The 20,375-nt window shown below is 36.3% G+C and overlaps 1 protein-coding gene across 1 annotated transcript in view; it reads left to right on the forward strand.

Moving 5' to 3' along the window:
- Positions 1 to 20,375, forward strand: part of SORBS2 (sorbin and SH3 domain containing 2) — a 178,514-nt gene that overhangs the window by 108,687 nt on the left and 49,452 nt on the right. Inside the window, exons 12-15 of the mRNA XM_081332252.1 lie at positions 5,675 to 5,741; positions 6,836 to 6,880; positions 8,792 to 8,963; positions 10,752 to 10,866. Coding sequence (XP_081188378.1) covers positions 5,675 to 5,741; positions 6,836 to 6,880; positions 8,792 to 8,963; positions 10,752 to 10,866 — 399 coding nt within the window. The remainder of the gene's footprint in view (positions 1 to 5,674; positions 5,742 to 6,835; positions 6,881 to 8,791; positions 8,964 to 10,751; positions 10,867 to 20,375) is intronic.

The following is a 20,375-nucleotide window of genomic DNA, read 5'->3' on the forward strand; positions in this document are numbered from 1 at the left end:
CTTGTTGATGATGGCTTTTTCACATTCTTCCTGGCTTTATATAACATGAAATAAAATATGCACAATCAGAGTCACTGTGGGGAAAGAGACAGGTGCCTGAAAAGCTCTGTTTTAATTTATTTGTCATCTGCACTATACCATTGCTCCATCTTTTCAATCTCCTTTAAAATTTGTTCAAAGTTTGGCACTTGCTGCCACTTTTATCAAGATGCCCTTGCATATCCTATCCTTCCTTGCATTTATGAGTCAACAGAAATAAAATGAATGAAAGAATGTAAACACCCTCCTACTAAAGAGTGTCTGACTTAGCTGTAGTACTGGGAAGCACTGAACAGAACTGGGCTCTTTCCTTTGCTGACATAGAACGAAGCAGAGAGGAAAGTACATTTTCAGGCCAATGTTGAATGCTTGCCACTAGTTAGTGCTTGAGTGCTTTTAGGATGCCACAGTGAAGTGTTTTGTTTTCAGTTAGGCTGAAGCATTTTTTCCACACTGCTGCTCCAGCAACCCTTTCCGTCTGGGACAGGCGGCAGCAGTAGCTGCTGCAACTGGTAGAAAGAACAGTTTGCCAATCTTCTCAACGAAAGGGATAAAAGAACAAGGAGGAGCAGGAATGAAAGCAGCAAAGCCTTTCAGATTTCAGGTGACTCTTTGAGCAATGCAGTCCTACGGAAGCAGTGGGAGTTAGCTTGCCTGCCAATGGCTCCAGTGGAGATTAAGTTGGGGGTGGGCAAAAGGGGAGGGGGGAATTGATGGAGAAGTTTTGATCAGGTAAGATAAAATACATTTTAAAAACTAAAAATGGTGGGAATTAAATGGATCTTTGCTTCCCTTAAGTGTGTCTTCTTTAAGGATGTATAGGAGATTATTATGATTTTTTGAAGCCACAGCTTGATTATATAGAATGGCTACTTATATTGACAGATGAATTAAATTCCTCCAATTTGCATCTAATGGACTTGGCACATGGCTAGCTATATATTAAAATCTTTCAAATCAAATTCTATTGGTTGTGTAACATTTGTAATAATATCCCATTTTGGTTAGCATTTTGAAAAAAAAATATGCCCATTGAATAGATATTTTATGATACTTTCTTCAATTCTATATAAGTTTGTTCAGAAGTCTAAATTTATAAGAGCTTATTCTTGGGAAAGTGTGCTTGGAAGTATATCTCAGTACAGCTGCAGATGAGAACTATAAAGCATTATATTTCATGCACAATTTTGATCTATTTACAAAGTTGCTTTAAAAATGTAATACACACAAATTCACCTTAAGCTACAAATAAAGTGAATGTACAATACTACTAGTGTTTCAGTTGCAGTGGATATTTACATACGTCACCTAACTTAAACAGTTTAATGTATTTATCATTTTAAAATTTATTTTAGAAAAATGTATACATCTCCAAATCTAGCTTGTAGAAGAAAGGTGGATTGATAAAATGTATAAGTAAATAAGTAAGGTAATAGGTAACTGCTGCAATCTAAACAAACCTGACAGTTCCATTGCACTTAAAAATAGAAGAAAATAAAAGTATATCATTTTAAAATCAAATGTGTTTTCTGTTCTATGTGGCCTTTCATTAAATATGTATGAAGTGCTCTGTTCAAGCTCAGTTATGATAAATAGTCTTCTATGCTGGGAAATTAATATGCTTTTTAATAATTCTTATAGTGTGCCTGGATGACTCATAGGATGACAAAGTGCTCATTGCTATTTTAAAAGTAACTTTGAAAGTGGCCCTTAATTGACATGGAAATTAATTTTGCTAGTTGCCACAGTGACTATGACTTCCAGTTAACCAGGATTTACCTGTAGCCTTTCTTCATTCATTCCACGATTCTCAGATTCCAGGATTGGTATAAAAGAAAATTATATCTGAGGATACTTAGCATATCGGTGTCTGGCACTGAAATAACCTCATGATTCCTCCCAACTGCATGTGACTCACTATCACTAGAAGTATCAACGATAAGAAAACCTATAAACACTGAGTACTAAACAGTTAATTAAGAATTAAACATACTACATTTGAAATAATGGCATTTGTTTCAACTTCTTATTGATCTGCTGTTTTTAACAATTAGAGGTGTACCCATGCTTTTTTTTTGAAGTAGAACTAGTGGATAAAGCAAAGCTCAGAGGATCTCAACAGTCTTGGCCTAAACCTTCCAATAATTTGAATGCCTAAAATAATTTATCTGTTCATTTCATGTGGACAAACATAATACGATGCACTTCTGTGTACTTAATAATCATGCATATTTATTCTTTGGTATCTTTGCCCAAAGACAGAACACTGAATGAAAAGAAGCCATATTTTAAGCATGTTGACTTCTGCAATAAAGTATGACATTAAAAGTTTTGGCTTCATCAAGTAAAAGCCAGCTGCAAGGCAGTTTTAGTAATGCAGCAAAGTTGACTACTGTATATTGTACCATTTGCTGAACAAAAGTATCTTTCAGCCAAGGATTTGGAAAAACAATTTTGTAAGATATAATGTCTGCCCATTTAGGAATTCTGATCACTTTCCAAGAGCTTACAGGAACTCAACACCCTATAAACCTCTGGAGGATGGAAATAAAATATTATAAGTTGGATAATTTTAGCAGTTATATTAAGTCCTACTTAAAATAATCCAATGTAAGAATTGTCTTATTGTTAATAATTGCCCACTGAAAATACTACAAAGTATGAAAATATCTATTATATCTTGGAAGCTATTTTGGAAAATACAGATTCCAACAAACTAGCTATAGAAAACATTGGCCTTTTGATTTTTTCATATAAAGATTTCATATAATTTTATTTGTGTATTTTTGGTGTCCAAAACAGTGTGAATATTAAAATACATCCTGAGTATAATAGAAGCTAGTTTATGTATATAAAGAAAGTTATTGTAATATGCCCCCGACCTGCGCTCGTTTCGCCGGGACCTGAAAACCTGGTTTTTCGATCTATCTGGCCTGGACTGAGGGGGTTTTTAGTTTCAAGTTTTTTAACATTGTTTTATTGGGCTATTGATTAATTTAATTCTTTTTAATTCTATTTTTATCTTAATTTTATATTGTCTTTTAAATATTGCCCTGTAAACCGCCCTGAGTCCTTCGGGAATAGGGCGGTATAGAAAACTAAATAAATAAATAAATAAATAATTTCTAGATCTCTTAATACATAGTAAAAGTGAAGAATTAGATAGTGTAGACTTTCCCCCTCCCCAAATGTATGAATAAATCATTTCAGATGTAGAAGCTTTTGTAAATAAAAATATCAGAGTGTATTTTAAAAGCAGTGTCAAATAGTGAGATATATAGAACAGCAAACATTAAGATATATAGAACAGATGCATGCATGATTTCCATTTAATAAAATTATGCCCTATATGTTTTTCATTATAGTGCAGTAATTAATCTGTTTCTAGAAAGGGTATAGGGGCATAGGTGTGGCATATTTACATCATATTACAAGATAATGTTGTATCATTTCCAGTTATGCTGGTTGTACATGTTTTTACATTTTATTTACGTGATCTATCCAATAGACTTTCACCATGCAAAATTTTGGAAAGTTACACTTTTTTTAACCATGATTAACTATCTATTAGCATGTGTTTAAGAGAAGATATGGGTTTGTTTCCAAACACAATACTTTACAAAGTATGTTTTCTTAAAACTACACTTGTTAGCAGCAGACTTTGGTTGTTTTGCTCTTGTTTGTTGTAATTTTATCTCGCTGTGATGAATTTTCAAAGAAAAGCTGATAACTTTTCAAGAAAATTATGGGCATTAAATAATAAGGATGTGGACAGAGTTTGATTTCAATACCTGCTTTCCTAGAAATGTTTGTGTGTGTTTATTAAATTCTAGGCAGGTGTGATTATTGCATTTCTCTTGCCCAAAGAAAAAAAAGATTATGCAAGCATATAATCTGCCTGGTAACCAAAGCCTGATAAGTACTTTCTCCTGTCTTGCAGCAGGGCAGGAGAAAACAAGATGGATGAGATTATTATTTATTATTTAACATATGGCAATGTACAGAAACCCAGGAGTCTACAGCTTCAAAGACAATAGATGTTTGGCAGCTGAGGGCTGCTTCCTGATTGTAAAGTATTAGCTGGTGATGTCACCTTTGCCTGGGGACCACCCAATGGAGACTCACATCTTCCATCCCCTGTGGGTTCCCATCAAAGTGGTACCTATTTATCTACTTCAGGGATGTCAAATTCACATTTCATTGAGGGCCGCATCAGCATTGCGGTTGCCCTCAAGGGGACGTGTGGGTATGGCCAGGGTGGGCGTGGCCTACTGGGTGGGCGTGGCTAGAGTACGTATGGCCTACTGGGTGGGCATGGCCAGCTCTACATTGTTCGCATCAAGAGTGCCTATGGGGGCCTGGGCAGGAGTGGGACAGATCTGAGGGTCTCTGGCAGAAGGAGGGTCTCTGGGCCAGGGCCAAGGCATTGGGGGCCATTCCCTCACTGTTTCCAGGATGGCTTCACAGGCCACATGAAACCACTTCACGGGCCAGATCTGGCCCCCGGGCCTTGTGTTTGACATGTCTGATCTACTTGCACTTTTTACGTGCTTTCAAACTAATAGGTGGGCAGGAGCTGGAGCGAATGGTGGGAGCTCATCCCTCCCTGCAGTACCCAGGTCTCAAACTCAGGCTTGCTGATTGTCAAGCCTCTGTTCTAACTACAGAGCCACCACATCGCTTGCAGATGAGAAAATGTCTTTCTGGGAATATAGAGGAATGTCTTTCCCTAGCATTATGCTATGCCTTGCCACTTCCAAAATCCTGCCTGGGAATTTTCTCACTGAGGAAGCGCAGTAGAGAGGAGCTGGATAAGAAATGTTGGGTCATTTTAACTCTAAACCAAGCAAAACATGCCAACTATTTATGGGGACTCATCAAGAGCTTAAATGAACTACTTTGCTAATGTTTTATTAATCACCCACTCATCTCATGTCTGGACTATTGTAATATGCTCTATATGGGGCTGCCCTTGAAGAATATTTGGCAGCTTCAATTAATTCAGAATGAAGTAGCCCAAGCCTAGACTTGCATGTGTGTCACCTCTTCTGTGGGACCTGCACTGGCTGCCAATCTGCTTCTGGCTACAATTTAGGGTGCTGATTATCACTTTTAAAGCCCTACATGGCTTGGGGCCAGGCTATCTGAAGGACCACCTCTCCCCGATAACATCCACCTGGCCCACCAGGATATGAAGGTAGTGTATGTTAAACATTCCATCAGTTAGGATGTATGTCTGGTGGGACCAAAAAAAGGCCTTCTCAGTGGTGGCCTCTTCTTTATGGAACATCATTTCCCATAAGATATAGTTGGCCCCTACTGTGTTGCTTTTCTTACATGCCCCCAAAATGTGGTTTTGCCAGTGAGCCTGAGAACAAAAAAATGAAGATGAAGCCAATAAAGTGGCTGATTCAACTGTGTTGTTGCTGCCATGGTGGGTGAAATATTTTATGGGAGTTTATTATATGGTGGATTTTTAAGATTTTGTAAGCTGCCCTGAGTCACCTACAGTATGTATGAGTTGGAAGGCTATATAAATCTGTGTAATAATTAAATAAATGGTTTCCTACTTTGTTACTAGTCTGGCTTTTGTACTGATTATCTGCTAATTGTTTAAAATTTAATTTCTTTTTAGACTGTTGACAGACCAAAGGATTGGTATAAGACAATGTTTAAGCAAATCCATATGGTTCATAAGCCTGGTATGTATAATTTCTACTTTTTGCTTCCTTTTTTGTAGACTTGCTAACAGATTAGAATTTTTTATAGATGCTTTTATTGTTTATTTATTGATGTGATTCATCCCACCTCAGTCCAGAGGAATGTTAGGCTGATTATTATAGGTAATAAAAACATAAAAAAGAAACACTAATACCCAGTAATAATAATTGGTAATAATAACTACAATCACAAATGGCACTTTCCATTTTTATTTATGTGTTTGCTCCTTTAATTTTATTATTAGTATTATAATTTCCATTTCCATGGCTGCCTGCTCCTGCACAACTCTGAATGTCTTACAACATTGAAAAGAGTGTAGAACTAATTGTTCAATAGCTGGATTAATAGAGGCACCTATGAGCAATAAACAATTCACAAAGTCCTCTAGAAGAGCCAGTTTCTGGCAAACCACAAGATTTAGGACTATTCTTGTCTTAGGAACAGGCTGTTCCATAACAGGGAGTTCTCATACCTTCAACTAGGTCCTCTCCTACTGCACAACCAAGCAGATGGGAACTCTTACTAACACTCCCTTCGTGCCTTGATTGGACAGCAGAAATTATTTGAAAGTCTCTTAGAGACCTAAGCCCCATGACATGTAATGTCTATATACTGCATCTTCAGTTCAGTGAGTCTCTTAAACACAGTTCATTATTTTTTTTTCCAGGTAAAGAAAAACCCCTACTTAGTGGTCTTTTCAAGAAGAAGAGAGTAAAGGGCTTAATATGAGTTTATTGAAGAGACCCAACAAAGCAAATTTTCATTAGCATTCCTTGGAATTAGCATGCTAGCATGATTCCCATTGCTATTGTTTGCCTAGGCAACAAATCACTTTAGCTGCTTCAGTAATGGAAAGAAATTAAAGCTTCTTTCTGCATATTTGTTAGAATTCATTTGTGGCATCTTAATTTGAACTCTGACCGAGTACAAGTCTAGTGTTATATCACACCAAATAAACTGGAGAATAAACACCACAAATAGTAAACATTTATCAAGGGAGAGAGTTTAAAACTGCCTTGCTGTGAATAAATGGACAGGTATTTCAGTGCTATAACATTTGTCTTTCTTTTTGTAGATGATGACACTGACATGTATAATACTTCATATGCATATAATACTGGTAGGAATTATTCCTTCCTTTTCACATGGGTCTTTTCTTTTTAGTGCCAGCAACTTCTAACAATATCTAACCCCATGGGAACATACTTCATTCTGCTTGCATGAGTAGTTTTATCACTCTATTGAATCTACATGGTTTTTGTTTCATTATTTTCCATATATCAACAATTAATGGTTCTTTTAATAAATAATCCAATATGTATTATTAATTTTGTTTTTTATTTGTATTGGTTGGACAACTTTTACTTTAGAGTGGAGAACACTTGAATACACAATAACATCTTAAGATAACTCATTAAAGCAGAGTGTGAAAACATAGCATCTGGAACAACTTTTCTGTAATATCTTGCGTTGAAGGTAGCAGCATTGTGGGGAACTGCTTTGTTTCTATGCACAACATAAAGGATATTCACAACCCAAAAAGGCATATATTCTGCCCCATTTTGAGGAAAGAGTATGAGCATTGAAAGCAGTTATTTAACCACTCTAATTTTCATTGGATTTCAAAACAAAATCTGTATCCTAAAAAAATATTGGATCTACCATAAATAGATCCATCCATTTCACTGACATGAAAAATTTCGTTAAGAATACATTGTGAAAATATTTTAAGTTTCCTATGAATAACAGGAAGCCTATTTGAAATGTGAATGTTATTCTTAGATTCAAAATGATGCAAAATGCATTTTACCACAGGCATATATTTTAATTGTCATTTCAGCTATATGCTGCATGTTGTATTTGTTTGCACAAAAAAGAAATTTTGAGCTAATGTGATATTCCCAAATAATATTTTAAGTACTAATAAGTATTACTAACAAGCAAGGCTTTATATTTATTAATAAGGTATGGGTATACTGTACAAGCAAATATATAAATGTGCATCAGTTTGTCCTTCTGAGTTTTGAGTAATGATCAGGGATCAGGCTAACATTAGAGACTGTCATTAATTATTTTATTTGAATTCATAGCTCAAACAATTTTCATATTTCATGACTATGGTTTTTTTGTTCCTAACAAACTATCTTTAAACTATCACAGAGGTATAGGCTACAGAAAGGGGAAATAGTTATAGACACAACAGCATATAGTCTTGCTGGCCTATAGTTTAACTTGCTCTACAAATCTTTTTTCAAACAGTAATCTGATATAATAAGAGAGATCTACAATATGTGGAAAAATATTGGACAAATGGCTCGATCTACCCGGTCCAATCATAGAGTTTCAGAATGGTACAGAAGAGCAATTTTACCCCCAGCAACAGAGTATCCATGTATTAAAACTCTTGGTTTCATAGTTTGTGATGCTCAAGGGAGGGCACTATGAGCTATAAACCACCTATTTCAAAGATGATGAAAAAATATAGGCAACTTTATTTTCCCATTGAACAATCAGCATTATCTGGGAGAGTCACATTTTATAACAAAATGGCAGAAGAGGTCAGAATTAAGGTGACTAGCTTCTATCCAAAGCTAATGTTGAGTAAATAGAAGATACTTTCTTTTATTCTGCTGTGGAGGTTTGGGGGGTGGTAGGAAGGCTCCTTTTACTCAGTCCATATTTCAATGGACAATGTGTGCATGTGTGTATGTGTTTATTAGATTGAATCAATCCATTTCAAGATGAAGGCCTCTTCATTGAAGGTTATGGACCATAATATAAGACAGTGGTCTTGTAAGAGTAGCTAGACAGATGTCTTTCATGTACTCAATCTAAAGTTGAGAAAGAGAGTGACTGGCCCAAATTCTCCCACTCAGCTTCTATGCCTAAGGGAGAACTACATCCTGATCTCCTCATTCCTTAACCCTACACCACACTGCTGTGTATGTTTGTCTGTGTGTGCATGTGTCTGCCTCTGTCAGTCTAGTACTAATATTTAGATCCTTTGTGATTTTGATTTGTCTTTGACTAGGTAACTTCAGTCAATCACTTTCTGCTCAAGCACATCCTGTTGCAAAGACTCAGACATACAGACCACTGACTAAAAGTACTTCTGACAATGGCACTGAAGCCTTTAAGGTCTCTTCACCTCTACCACCTCCAGTACCACCTGTTCGTCCTTGGCAAAGATCTGCCCCAGAAAAGTAAGCTATATATTACTTTATAGCAATTAATCCAGAAGTGGCAAATTTGATACTAGTGTGAGAGCCATTATTTCAGTGTTTGGTTTTGTATTCAGAGATACAGCATGGCTTTTCATGGAAGCATCTGATTGGCTGGCTGGCTGACTTTTTTAAAATACTGCTAATTTCTAGTGCAATCATGGTGCTGTATAATTAACAAAAATAAAGATAATAGTAATATAGAAATACTGTAAAACAGAAATAATTTTACTTAAAACACATACCTATATTATGAATTGTTATTACAAAATGTATAGATATATTGATTATATGTCTTAAATGAATGCCCTTCTGAACAACTGTTTTAAAGAGTTTTCTAAAAGTCAGTAGTAGTGAGCCATCTGGATTTCAGATTGGCAGCTTATTCCACTGATGAAATATAACACATGGGGGAAGAACCTTCAGCATCCCTACCCAGGACTAGTAAACTGGAAGATGGAATCTAGTTAAAATAGGCAATCCTATACATATCCAGTAGCTAAGTCATAGAGAAATTTTAAGATCAATACCAGTACTTTGAATTGTCCTCAGAAACCTATTGGTAGTCAATGGAGAGCCCTCAGTTCAGTGTTATGTATATATGTGATGGCTCTTGTATCATTCACCAATATTGCAAATACTATTATCACACCATGCCCCAAATCCTCCCAATAGCCTATAGACAGGTTTGGCCGATTTTTATCTCAAAAAAGGGAGCAGTTCTTCCTAAACAAGGTTGTAGGCATTGTGTGCCAAAGCAAAGAGCATGACAAAGAAAGAGCCCTTTGCCATCTTTATCACTATGTCATATTCACTTCTGACCTTTGACCACTAATGCTCTAGTCTAGATATTTCTTCTGCTACTTCATTTCCCAGAGCAACTCAGGATTTACAGTAAGAGGTTACTTGGGAATAATTGGCCTAGCATCCCTGTCATCTTTATATTCCAGAGCTAAACTAGGGATTCAAGGAAATCCCCATCACTTGCTGGAATCCATTTGGATCCAGAAGAACCAGAGCATGTAAGTTTAATGGGCCTTTCCACCTGCAGGATCATAGAATGATCTGACTGCAGCAAAAAATTATGAACTATGTCTTCCATTCATGATGCAATTAAATCATGATACAACTTCTATAAAGTGAAGGGTAATTGTAATGGGTGACTACCTATGTTCACTGAGCCACAGATCACTCAGGACACCCCCATGATTGAACTCTACTCAGAGCCAAACATAATACAAAGAAATTGAAACCCCCTTATTCTATATGTTGGGGAGGTATCAGGGGTATTTTAGAAGCCCAGCAAGGGTTTATGTCAAGCAGCATGTGGGTGGTATGCAGACTAAACCCTCAGCTTCTCCTTACAGCCCAATTTTACAAATAAATAGTCATTGCCTAATACCACATGTGCAGAACCCCTAGCTACCAGCAAACTTTATTCATCACCACTCCATCTCATTTCTTTATTATCATAGACAAAGAAGGACTCCAAATTAGGTAGACAAATGTTACTCATTAAGCTTTCAGTATTTATTTAGTAAAAATAGTCACTTTTTGCCTTTTGATTTTTAAATATAACATTATTACTTATGTTGATATGGAATGTAGTTTTCTGTGTGGTAAACTTAGAAATTCCATTCAAAATCAGGAGATTCTCTATTGTGATCAACATTTTTTTCTAGTTTTATTAAAAGTATCCATTAATTTGTTCTTAGAAAACTTTGTGTTGCATATGTTGGATGTTAGATCATTTGTCAATTTTATTTTTAGAAATGAGTGGGAGCCTCCTGATAGAAAAGTAGATACCCGCAAATTCCGTTCAGAACCAAGAAGCATTTTTGAATATGAGCCAGGAAAGTCTTCAATCCTTGAACATGAAAGACCAGTGAGTATATATATATATAATATATATATAATAAATAATTCAGTAAAACATTTATTCTTTAAATCTGACATGCTTTTGTTAAGTATAATAAGATGCTTTTAAGAATTACAAGCTGAGCATTTTGTTCAAGAGACTTCTTCCAGGAGCTTGATAACTATGAGCCTGCTGTATATGTGCGTTGACTCATGGCTGACTATGGCTTGCCTTGATCTCTTGCAGTTCCATGCAACTGAAAGATCTCATTTGCCTTTAGGGCATTTTCTCATATCCAGGGCAAGAGAATGTCCTAAAGACTTATCCACACAACTTGTTGAATGAACCTTTATTGTCAAAGTACAACCGTGTATACATTGAGATTGGCTGAGCCTCCCTTTGTGCCCCCCCACAACTCACAGTGACAACAAACCCTCCATCTTATTACACCATGTGAGCTAATTGCACAACACACCAGCCTCGCAAGTCATTCATACATAAAATTTATAAAATTATTTCCCATTCAAGAGCCTAACAGCCCATGGATAAAAGCTGTTCTTCAGCCTGTTAGTATGGTATGGCTGGCTATACTCCTATATCTCCTACCTGATGGTAGGAGAGTAAAGAGATACCGACCAGGGTGTGAGTCATCCCTGAGAATTTTCCTCACTCTTCCAAGGCAGCGAGCCCTGGCGATGTCATCCAGTGGTGTCAAGGGACAGCCCACAATGTCTTGTGCTGTGCTCACCACCCTCTGTAATACTTTTCTATCCACGGCTGTCAGACCAGCATACCAAACCACAATATGGTATGAGAGGACACTCTCTATAGTAGACCGGTAAAACAGGTGTTGTTGAGCACCTGTTTTGCTTCTTCTGCCAAGTTGTCCATTAGTTTTCACAGGGGTATTTTAGCATCCATAATAGAAGAGCCATTAAAGAAAGTCCCAGGAGGATGGTGGGTACCTGGTCTTGACTCAGAGATCACCAGTAATAAGTAATAAATTACCTTCATCCCAGAAATAAATTCCTAATACTGGGTTCCTTTCTTACAGAGAATGTTTAACTGAAAGTTTAACATAGAACAAAGAGGCAAAATTATTTTCCTTGGGTTAATACAGTATTTTTATTTGAGGGATTGGGGATTCAGTGAAAATAAACATGCACATTTATCTTGTTGCATAGATTATAATACTTACAAGCTTCTAGATCCAATGTGGAAATGAGATTTTTTTTTCACTATCCTTGTAATTTCATCAGCACATATAGAAGTAACATGAGAGTTGTTACACATGTGAATAAAATCTTTGTTCCAAAATCCACAAATATGATTTTGTTATTACTGGTATTTTACATATAATAGCACAGTGCAAACTAACAGATAACCAAAATTCTTCATTAAGACTTTTGAAAACTAGGAATTAAATTAATGAAAAGCATGTTTAATGAGGCTGCAGTCTTACATCTCAATACTTATTGCTAACCATTCCAGTAACCAGTAACTACTGTATGTTTATAGAAATATACATGCAGAGTGTTTGCATTGTGATTGCCACACCTTGATCTAAACAAACTGATTCTAATTCAATCAGTATGGTTTATGCTGCTTAATATGGAAGCAAAAAGAATAGAATAGAATAGAATAGAATAGAATAGAATAGAATAGAATAGAATAGAATAGAATAGAATAGAATAGAAATAGAATAGAATAGAATAGAATAGAATAGAATAGAATAGAATAGAATAGAATAGAATAGAATAGAATAGAATAGAATAGAATAGAATAGAATAGAATAGAGCTGGAAGGGGCCTTGGAGGTCTTCTAGTCCAGCCCCCTGCTCAGACAAGTGACTGTCTAGCCTCTTTTTAAAAATCTCCAGTGATAGAGCACCCATGATTTCTGTCGGCAAGCTATTCCACTGGTTAATTTTTCTCACTGTCAGGAAGTTTCTCCTTAATTCCAGGTTGCTTCTCTCTTTTATCAGTTTCCAACCATTGTTTCTTGCCCAGCCCTCTGGTGCTTTGGTGAATAATGTGAACCCCTCTTCTTTGTGGCAGCCACTCAAATTGTTCCTAAATATTTTAACTGTAAAGTTACATACTGGTATATAGCATTTTGGAAATGCTTACTTTTAAACATGGTAAATATTATTTAGAAACCTTAGGTTTCTGATTGTCTTGGTTGGTTTATATGCTAAATGTTGAAATGGATTATTAGTATTATTATCTTATGATGATACATTGTGATAGTAATATTTGAAGTTGTATTTTGTCATATTACATATGCCATAAATTAGAATACCCTTCCCTAACTTTGTATTCTTCAGATGCTAGCTGACAATTCCTAACACAAATGGAGAGTGTTAGATCAGGAAAGACTATAGTTTATATACCGGCAACCTTCCTTTTCTTAAGATATATTGTATGTATAACATGGGTGGAGAACTTTTCATTTGTGCCATGATGAAATTATACTTGGGATATGTATTGTTAATAGAAGAGAATATATGTAGCTCAGAGTTGAAATTTCGGAATCTTGATGTTCTCTGAGTTAGGTTGTTTCCTCAGAGACATTTTCACCCCAAGCTAGATTATCAGTGAAAGGTAGAATGGGGTACTGGAAAACAGCACCAGTTAAACAATCAAGGAAAGAAAACAATATCATAATCAAAGAACCATCAAGGAATATCACCACTGATTGATGATGCAAGCTACTCTATATAAATAGCTAGCAAACTGAATATCTCTTGGTCTGATGATGCTACCTAGCCTGGTAATAAAACATCTGCAAGAAAACAACCAAGTTCAGAGAACACCAAGAACTCTATATTGATACTACCCAATAATCCTCCTCCTCATCATCATTGGCTAATTGTAACAGACCAGCGTACATAACAAATACAGCATGGCCAAAGTAATGAATCAAGATTTATTCATAGGGAAATGTGTGAATATTAAGGAAAATACTTATCCCAGCTTTTAAAATTGTTCACTTGGGGGAATACTCAATAGAATCCAGAGAAATTTTGAATTACATACTAGGGACCCTTCGTTTTGTCCTTCCAGGAAAGTACAGGCTGAGGAGTAATTTATTTTAATCGGGGTTTTAATTGCACAGGGTTAGTTTAATCTTTTTTAAATTGGTTTTAACTTTTGTATTGCTGGTTTTTTAACTCCCTGTAAACCGCCCTGAGTCCTCAGGGAAAGGGCAGTATATAAATGTAATAAAATAAAAACAAATAAATAAAATACATCGGTAGACAAAGCACTGCCCTCAGAAGCAGGACAGGCCAGTGTTGCTACCCACTCACCCACTAGTATAGTGAGCAATGACTGAAGAATTCTATGTCATCCTTCCATCTCCATATCATCTAACAGCAAGAAAATGGCCTGCCTATCCAATTGTGTGGCCCTGGAGCTGGAAGAGTGAAATGTTTCCTTTCCCTTTATCCTCAATCACCTGGAATATTTTCAGGGATAGTGGGAAGATTTGCTTGGTTTTGTTAGATGAGGCTTGGTATTCCCTATCTTTCTTTGTTTAATTCTAGAGAATTATTAGTGTCTTGTTCTTCTGAAAGAGGAGACAGAGAGAGGGAGGGAGGGAGACAGAGAGACAGAAGCAAATACACAGATATACGCAGATGCAAATCACTCAGGCACACTTATTCAAGACTGAGATTCTGAATCCAGTACTTCTTTGAGTTAGCAAATTTTTGCAAGTTTTGTGCAAGTATGGAAATATTCCCTGCTGAACACCTAATTACCACAGTATTTTCTTATGTCTAAGGATATTTACCCAAGTATTATGGCTGTATTACTATTAACCTTCTCATCTACTACACACTCCTATTACTATCTTATGATTATACTATTTTGTTGTTTGCATGTACCCTGAGAGTTTATGCACCAGAGACAAATTCCTTGTGTGTCCAATCACACTTGGCCAATAAAGAATTCTATTCTGTTCTGTTCTATGTTGACTTTCTGGAACACATGCTACATGAAATCAGGATTCCCATATCTGAACATACATACCTACACACACACACACCAGAAAGAAAGAAATAGCTATACAAAGAAAGGCCTCCAGCTTTTGCCAGCCACAACACAATATGCATAGAACTTAATCTTATAGCCAGTGCTCTTTTTGTAAAAAAAAAGAAAAAGAAAGAAAGAAAGAAAGAAAGAAAGAAAGAAAGAAAGAAAGAAAGAAAGAAAGAAAGAAAGAAAGAAAGAAAGAAAGAAAGAGAAAGAAAGAAAGGTGCTGGAACTCACACACATCATACAACCCGCCTTGCCTACCCTACAAGGTTTACCTTTGTAGTTGGAAAAAAAACCATTTAATTTTTAGTGTATCTAAAAGGCTAGGATTTTGTTCAAGGCAACTCTGGAAAATCCGTCAAAAAAACTTCCAAAGTTTCCTGTGTATTCTGGATTGCCCATGAGGTTGATATGCTGGCATAGGGTGCCAGAAAACCTTGACTCAACACTAGCCTGCTCAGTAATAGCCTAGCCACAAAAATGGAGAGTCACTTGGCAAATGGATAGTGGGGTGTCTCAGTTTGTGTAAGTGAGGTTTATAAAGATGAAGGGTTACTGTTGGCCACCACTTTTCTATATCATGATTTATTGCATTAATTCTCTATTATATAGTTCATCCTATGTAATGTTTAGGGAATATTAAGTACTTTCACGCCTCTTGTGATATTTAAACTAATGGTGGCAAAAGATCATGTCTAAGTGAGGGTATCATGTCATAGTTCATATAATATTCAGTTCCATGCAATTGTAATTACATTTTCTACTTTTTAATATTGAATAAGATGTATTCATTCAGTAAAATTACTTAAGTTCATCTGAGCATTAACTTTCTCTGGGTTAGTTCGCATGAGCATTTGAGAAACCAAACTTCATATCCAAAGCCAGCTAATCAAATGTTGGATGAGATGAGATTTTGGCATAGGTAATACAACTTTTCTTGGATTTAAATTCACAAACATTTGCATCAATTTACATTTCTGTGACCTCTGCTTGTGCCTCTATTAATCTTTAGAATCTGGGCTTTATTTCAGTGGTAGAATCCAAACCAACTAAGCAGCTATTTTAACGATGTACAGGCTTTCCTGGGCTTAGAAATTTGGGGATTTGTTGCCCAGGATTATATTTATTGGAGTAGGAAGGAGGGTTATTGTTGGCATTTGTGTGGTAGAATTTGTATAATATCAAATAAGCCTTTTAAAAAATGTTTTCAACTGCAAATAGTTCCCAGATGGAGAATAAACAGAATCAGATGATCAGTTGGGATTTCGTTCATTTAAAAAAAACATTTTATGGTTTTTTAGATTCAGTAAATATCATTTCCAGCAAGCAAAGTGAGATATAACCTTATGTCCTATTGGAAGTTAATATTATACTTAGTACTTATCCTGCTAATATCAACCCTGGCAATCTGACTCAAAATTACATGGGGAATTGCACAAACGCTTATTCGTTTTTCATGAAAGGCATCAAGAGGTTGTGAACTTAATCAGAACAATAACAAAACATGCTAGCCAGATGTAAAGCCGTTTTCCCTCTGGCTATCATTCCAGCCAAAATACTCTCCCATCACTTTTCTAATTTAGAGGTAAGATATATATCCTCTAACTAATTTAACCTTCACCCAGGGATTCTTTCCATTTTACTCAAGTTAAGTTTCGGAGTACAGTTGCCACATTTTATTTAATCCAAGCATTTTCCTATTATGAAAAGAATGAATATATGTTTTAATAAATTATTTTCTTATTACAGTATTCATGCTGTTCCATGAATTGTTTTCTTTTTGACAATATTTAATCTATTAATAAAAAGAGAGTTTATTAATCTCCATTGTATAACTAATATTAACTTCCTTTCCATAAAAATTATAGATGGTAAAATTGATTGTGGATTTTTTTTGGCATGTTAGTTGTGACACAGCATGAGTTGAAAAATTACTGGGAAAAATGTACAGCTGTTTTTTCCCTGTAATGATTGCTTTCTCACAGTTGTTGGAAGCTTCATTTTACATAGCTCAATCAGTTCTGTTCTTTTATTATTCTGCTAATGTAGCAAAATAAAACTGTTCCATACTCCACAACCAATATTTGAGATAAAAATGCAATTAGCAGCCTCAGTCTCTTAATCATGCACTTTGCCATTTATATGAAACAGAACAGAACTATAGGCATTTAGATAAATTATGAATATCAGGAAAAACTAGTATTATCTCCCTTAACTTCTCACTGATTTGCTTCAGTGATATTCTTGATTTTTTTCATCATTTCAAATTCCCCTAGCATTTCATCACCATCTGCATCTTGTTGACCTGCTAATTCTTTCACACATGCATATACACAACCACATTCGTATACACACTACTTACAGATAGTGTTGCCTTAATGAAGGGAACAAAAACAATTATAACTGATCTGGATAAAATCTCTCTTCTTTGTCTTTGTCCACTATTTCAGTCTTCATTATGGTTGCATATAAGACTAGGTACAGCTATATAATGTACATTTCAACTATAGATAGTCCTCTACGTACAACCACAACTGAGCCCCAAATTTCTGTTGCTAAGCAAGAAAGTTGTTAAGTGAATTTTGCCCCATTTTACGAACTTTTTTTGTCACAGTTAAACGAATCTCTGCAGTTGTTAAGTGAATCACACAGTTATTAAGGGAATCCAGCTTCTCCCATTGACCTTGCTTGTCAGAGGACAGCTGGGAAGGATACAAATGGTGATCACATGACCCGGGATAGTGCAACTGTCCTAAAGTGACTGAATTTTGATCATGTGACCAGGGGGGCCATAAGTGTGGAAAACGGTCATAAATCATTTTTTTCAGTGCTATTGTAACAGTCACTAAACAAATGATTGTAAAACAAGGACTACCTTTTGTTAGTTTCTGTTGCTTAAATGTGAACAATGATAATACAGATATTCTGTGATTAATTTTTTTTCTTGTGAATCTGGAGAGAATGCCTGCCTCAATTTGGGACAGTTTGTGAGAACAACAGCATTTGTCATATATATAGATTAGTTATGCCAGAAAAATGGATGAATCTTTATTCAGTTCTGTGAATAATAATCCATATTTGTCACCATCATTGTTTCTGGAAAATATATGCACAAGGGTTTTTTCAGGCATAACTGCTTTTCTCAAACTAGAACAGCTTTCTAGAATAACCTTCCAGAAATGTATGCCCTCTAAGTGCATTGTAAATCTAAGAATTATACCAACATGGTAATTAATTTTATTTGTTATGAATACCTCTAACATATTTGGAGGTTATGAATATTTATAACAAAAACAGTCTGACTGAGCTTCATCTGCTGGTTTTATTGTTATTATTTGGTTTGCTTTCCTTTTTTCTGTATTGATACAGACTAGATAGTCTAGCTCCCTTCATTTTTTTTATAAGATCAAAATGCTTCTTTCATAAGATATTTGGATATTGTTGACAGATTATTCAAAAGTAGGAGCTTCTCTGCCCCTCAACCTACATCTTATTAGTTTTACAACCCAAAGCCTCTTGCCTGTTCAGTTCAGTAGTCTCTACTGTCAGTTATAGTAGATATGTAGGCTTTCCATGGTCTACTTCTAAAAGACAACCATTGACAATAAACAGAGGAGGATGTCCCCATTCTCAACCTGGAAACTTTCAGAAACCATTAATCAGCAAATATTTGCTATAAAATATATATCTGCTCAAGTCAATGAGACAGGCTCCACCAGATACTGGCTGCTCATCCAGTGTTCTAATGCAGACTCCTTTACTTATAGCCATTCCCAGTCTTGCTTTGCATTTGTGATCATAAGCAGGCAGTGCCTTTCCCACAAGCAAAGGTATTCAGTACTCCCTTCCTTAAATGGGCAGGATGCCGATCAGGTTTTTGGTGATGGCCATTAAAGAAACAATAAAGGTAAAGGTTCCCCCACAACATGCGTGCTAGTCGTTTCCAACTCTAGGGGCCGGTGCTCATCTCCGTTTCAAAGCCGAAGAGCCAGCGCTTGTCCAAGGACATCTCCGTGGTCATGTGGCTGGCATGTCTAGATGCCAAAGGCGCATGCAACGCTGTTACCTTCCCACCATAGTGGTCCCTATTTTTGTACTTGCATTTTTACGTGCTTTCGAACTGCTAGGTTGGCAGAAGCTGGGACGAGTAACAGGCGCTCACTCTGCTAAGCGGCACTTGGGATTTGACCGGCCAAACTGCCGACCTTCTGATCAACAAGCTCAGCATCCTAACCCACTGAGCCACCGCGTCCCTAATAAAGAAACAATAGGGGGTAAAAATAACAGGCATATTAAAATGAAAGTTAGAGACTTTTGATGAGGTTCACTAACTTTTCAGGGATTGAGAATATTAAGAGTTTTCATAACGGCACCTGGTTTAACTAGGGTGCCGCTGTTTTTGTCTTTGATTCACTATACCCACAGCAGTTTTTCTTCTGTTGTATTTTCACTCTTGTAAGGGAAGAGCAGGGCCAAAGCATGGATCCTGCATTGTTTATATTATTCTGATTCTGTGTTTCCATGGCATTGTCTTTCAGACAGAAGAAAATCTGTTTAAAACAATTTCTTCTTCTTCTTCTTCTTCTTCTTCTTCTTCTTCTTCTTCTTCTTCTTCTTCTTCTTCTTCCTCCTCCTCCTCCTCCTCCTCCTCCTCCTTTCTCCTCCTCTTCCTCTTCCTCCTCTTCCTCCAAGGGGACAGGAAATACACGCATTCAGTAAAGAATAAAACACTTCTAACACCTGCATGGATTGTGTCAGCAATTGGCATTCCCATCAGTATTCAGGAAAATTGTTAAGAAAAAAAAGGAAACAGTTATAAGGTCATGGCATCAGTCAGCAGTTGGGACAAAATGAAATATCAGGTTTCCCTGCACTTTTGCCTGTGCATAAAATATAGGGTGGAAGATGATAAGTATTTAGTATTTGTCAATCATGTTGTCAGAATTTTCGGTGTAAATTTTCTGTCTTGAAAAGTAAAGTTCAGCCTCAGAATTGTAAACTTATTTCTGCATGTAGTTCTCAACCTACAAAAGGCTCAGAACACAGAACGCCTGTTTCGGGCTGCCCTCTGCTGTCTACTTGGAGGGAAAAAATAATACACGCCAAATGCTGGATTTTTATTTATTTATTATTTAGAACATTTATAGGTTGCCCATCTTACCTCAAAGTAACTCTGGACAGCTGACAATCATAAAAAATAAAACTGTATAAATTAAAAAACATAAATAAGTTGACATAAAATCCAAAATACTACAGCCCAATGAATGATGGAGAGAGTGGGAGCAGGATGGGAGAGGAAGGTGGGATCTGTTGTTAATCAATCAACCACCTTCCACTGCCCCAAAGTAATTGGCAGAGCCAAGTCTTTAGGTCAGGAGGAGGAGCAAGATGTTCCACAGAGCAGGTGCAACGACAGAGAAGGCCCTTCGCTTGGATCCCGCCCGCCAGAATAGTTGGACTGACAGGATCCGCAGCATGCCTCCTCTGCCAGCATTT

The sequence above is a fragment of the Vipera berus genome (genome assembly GCF_964194415.1).
Source record: "Vipera berus genome assembly, chromosome: 7".
NCBI lineage: Eukaryota > Metazoa > Chordata > Lepidosauria > Squamata > Viperidae > Vipera > Vipera berus.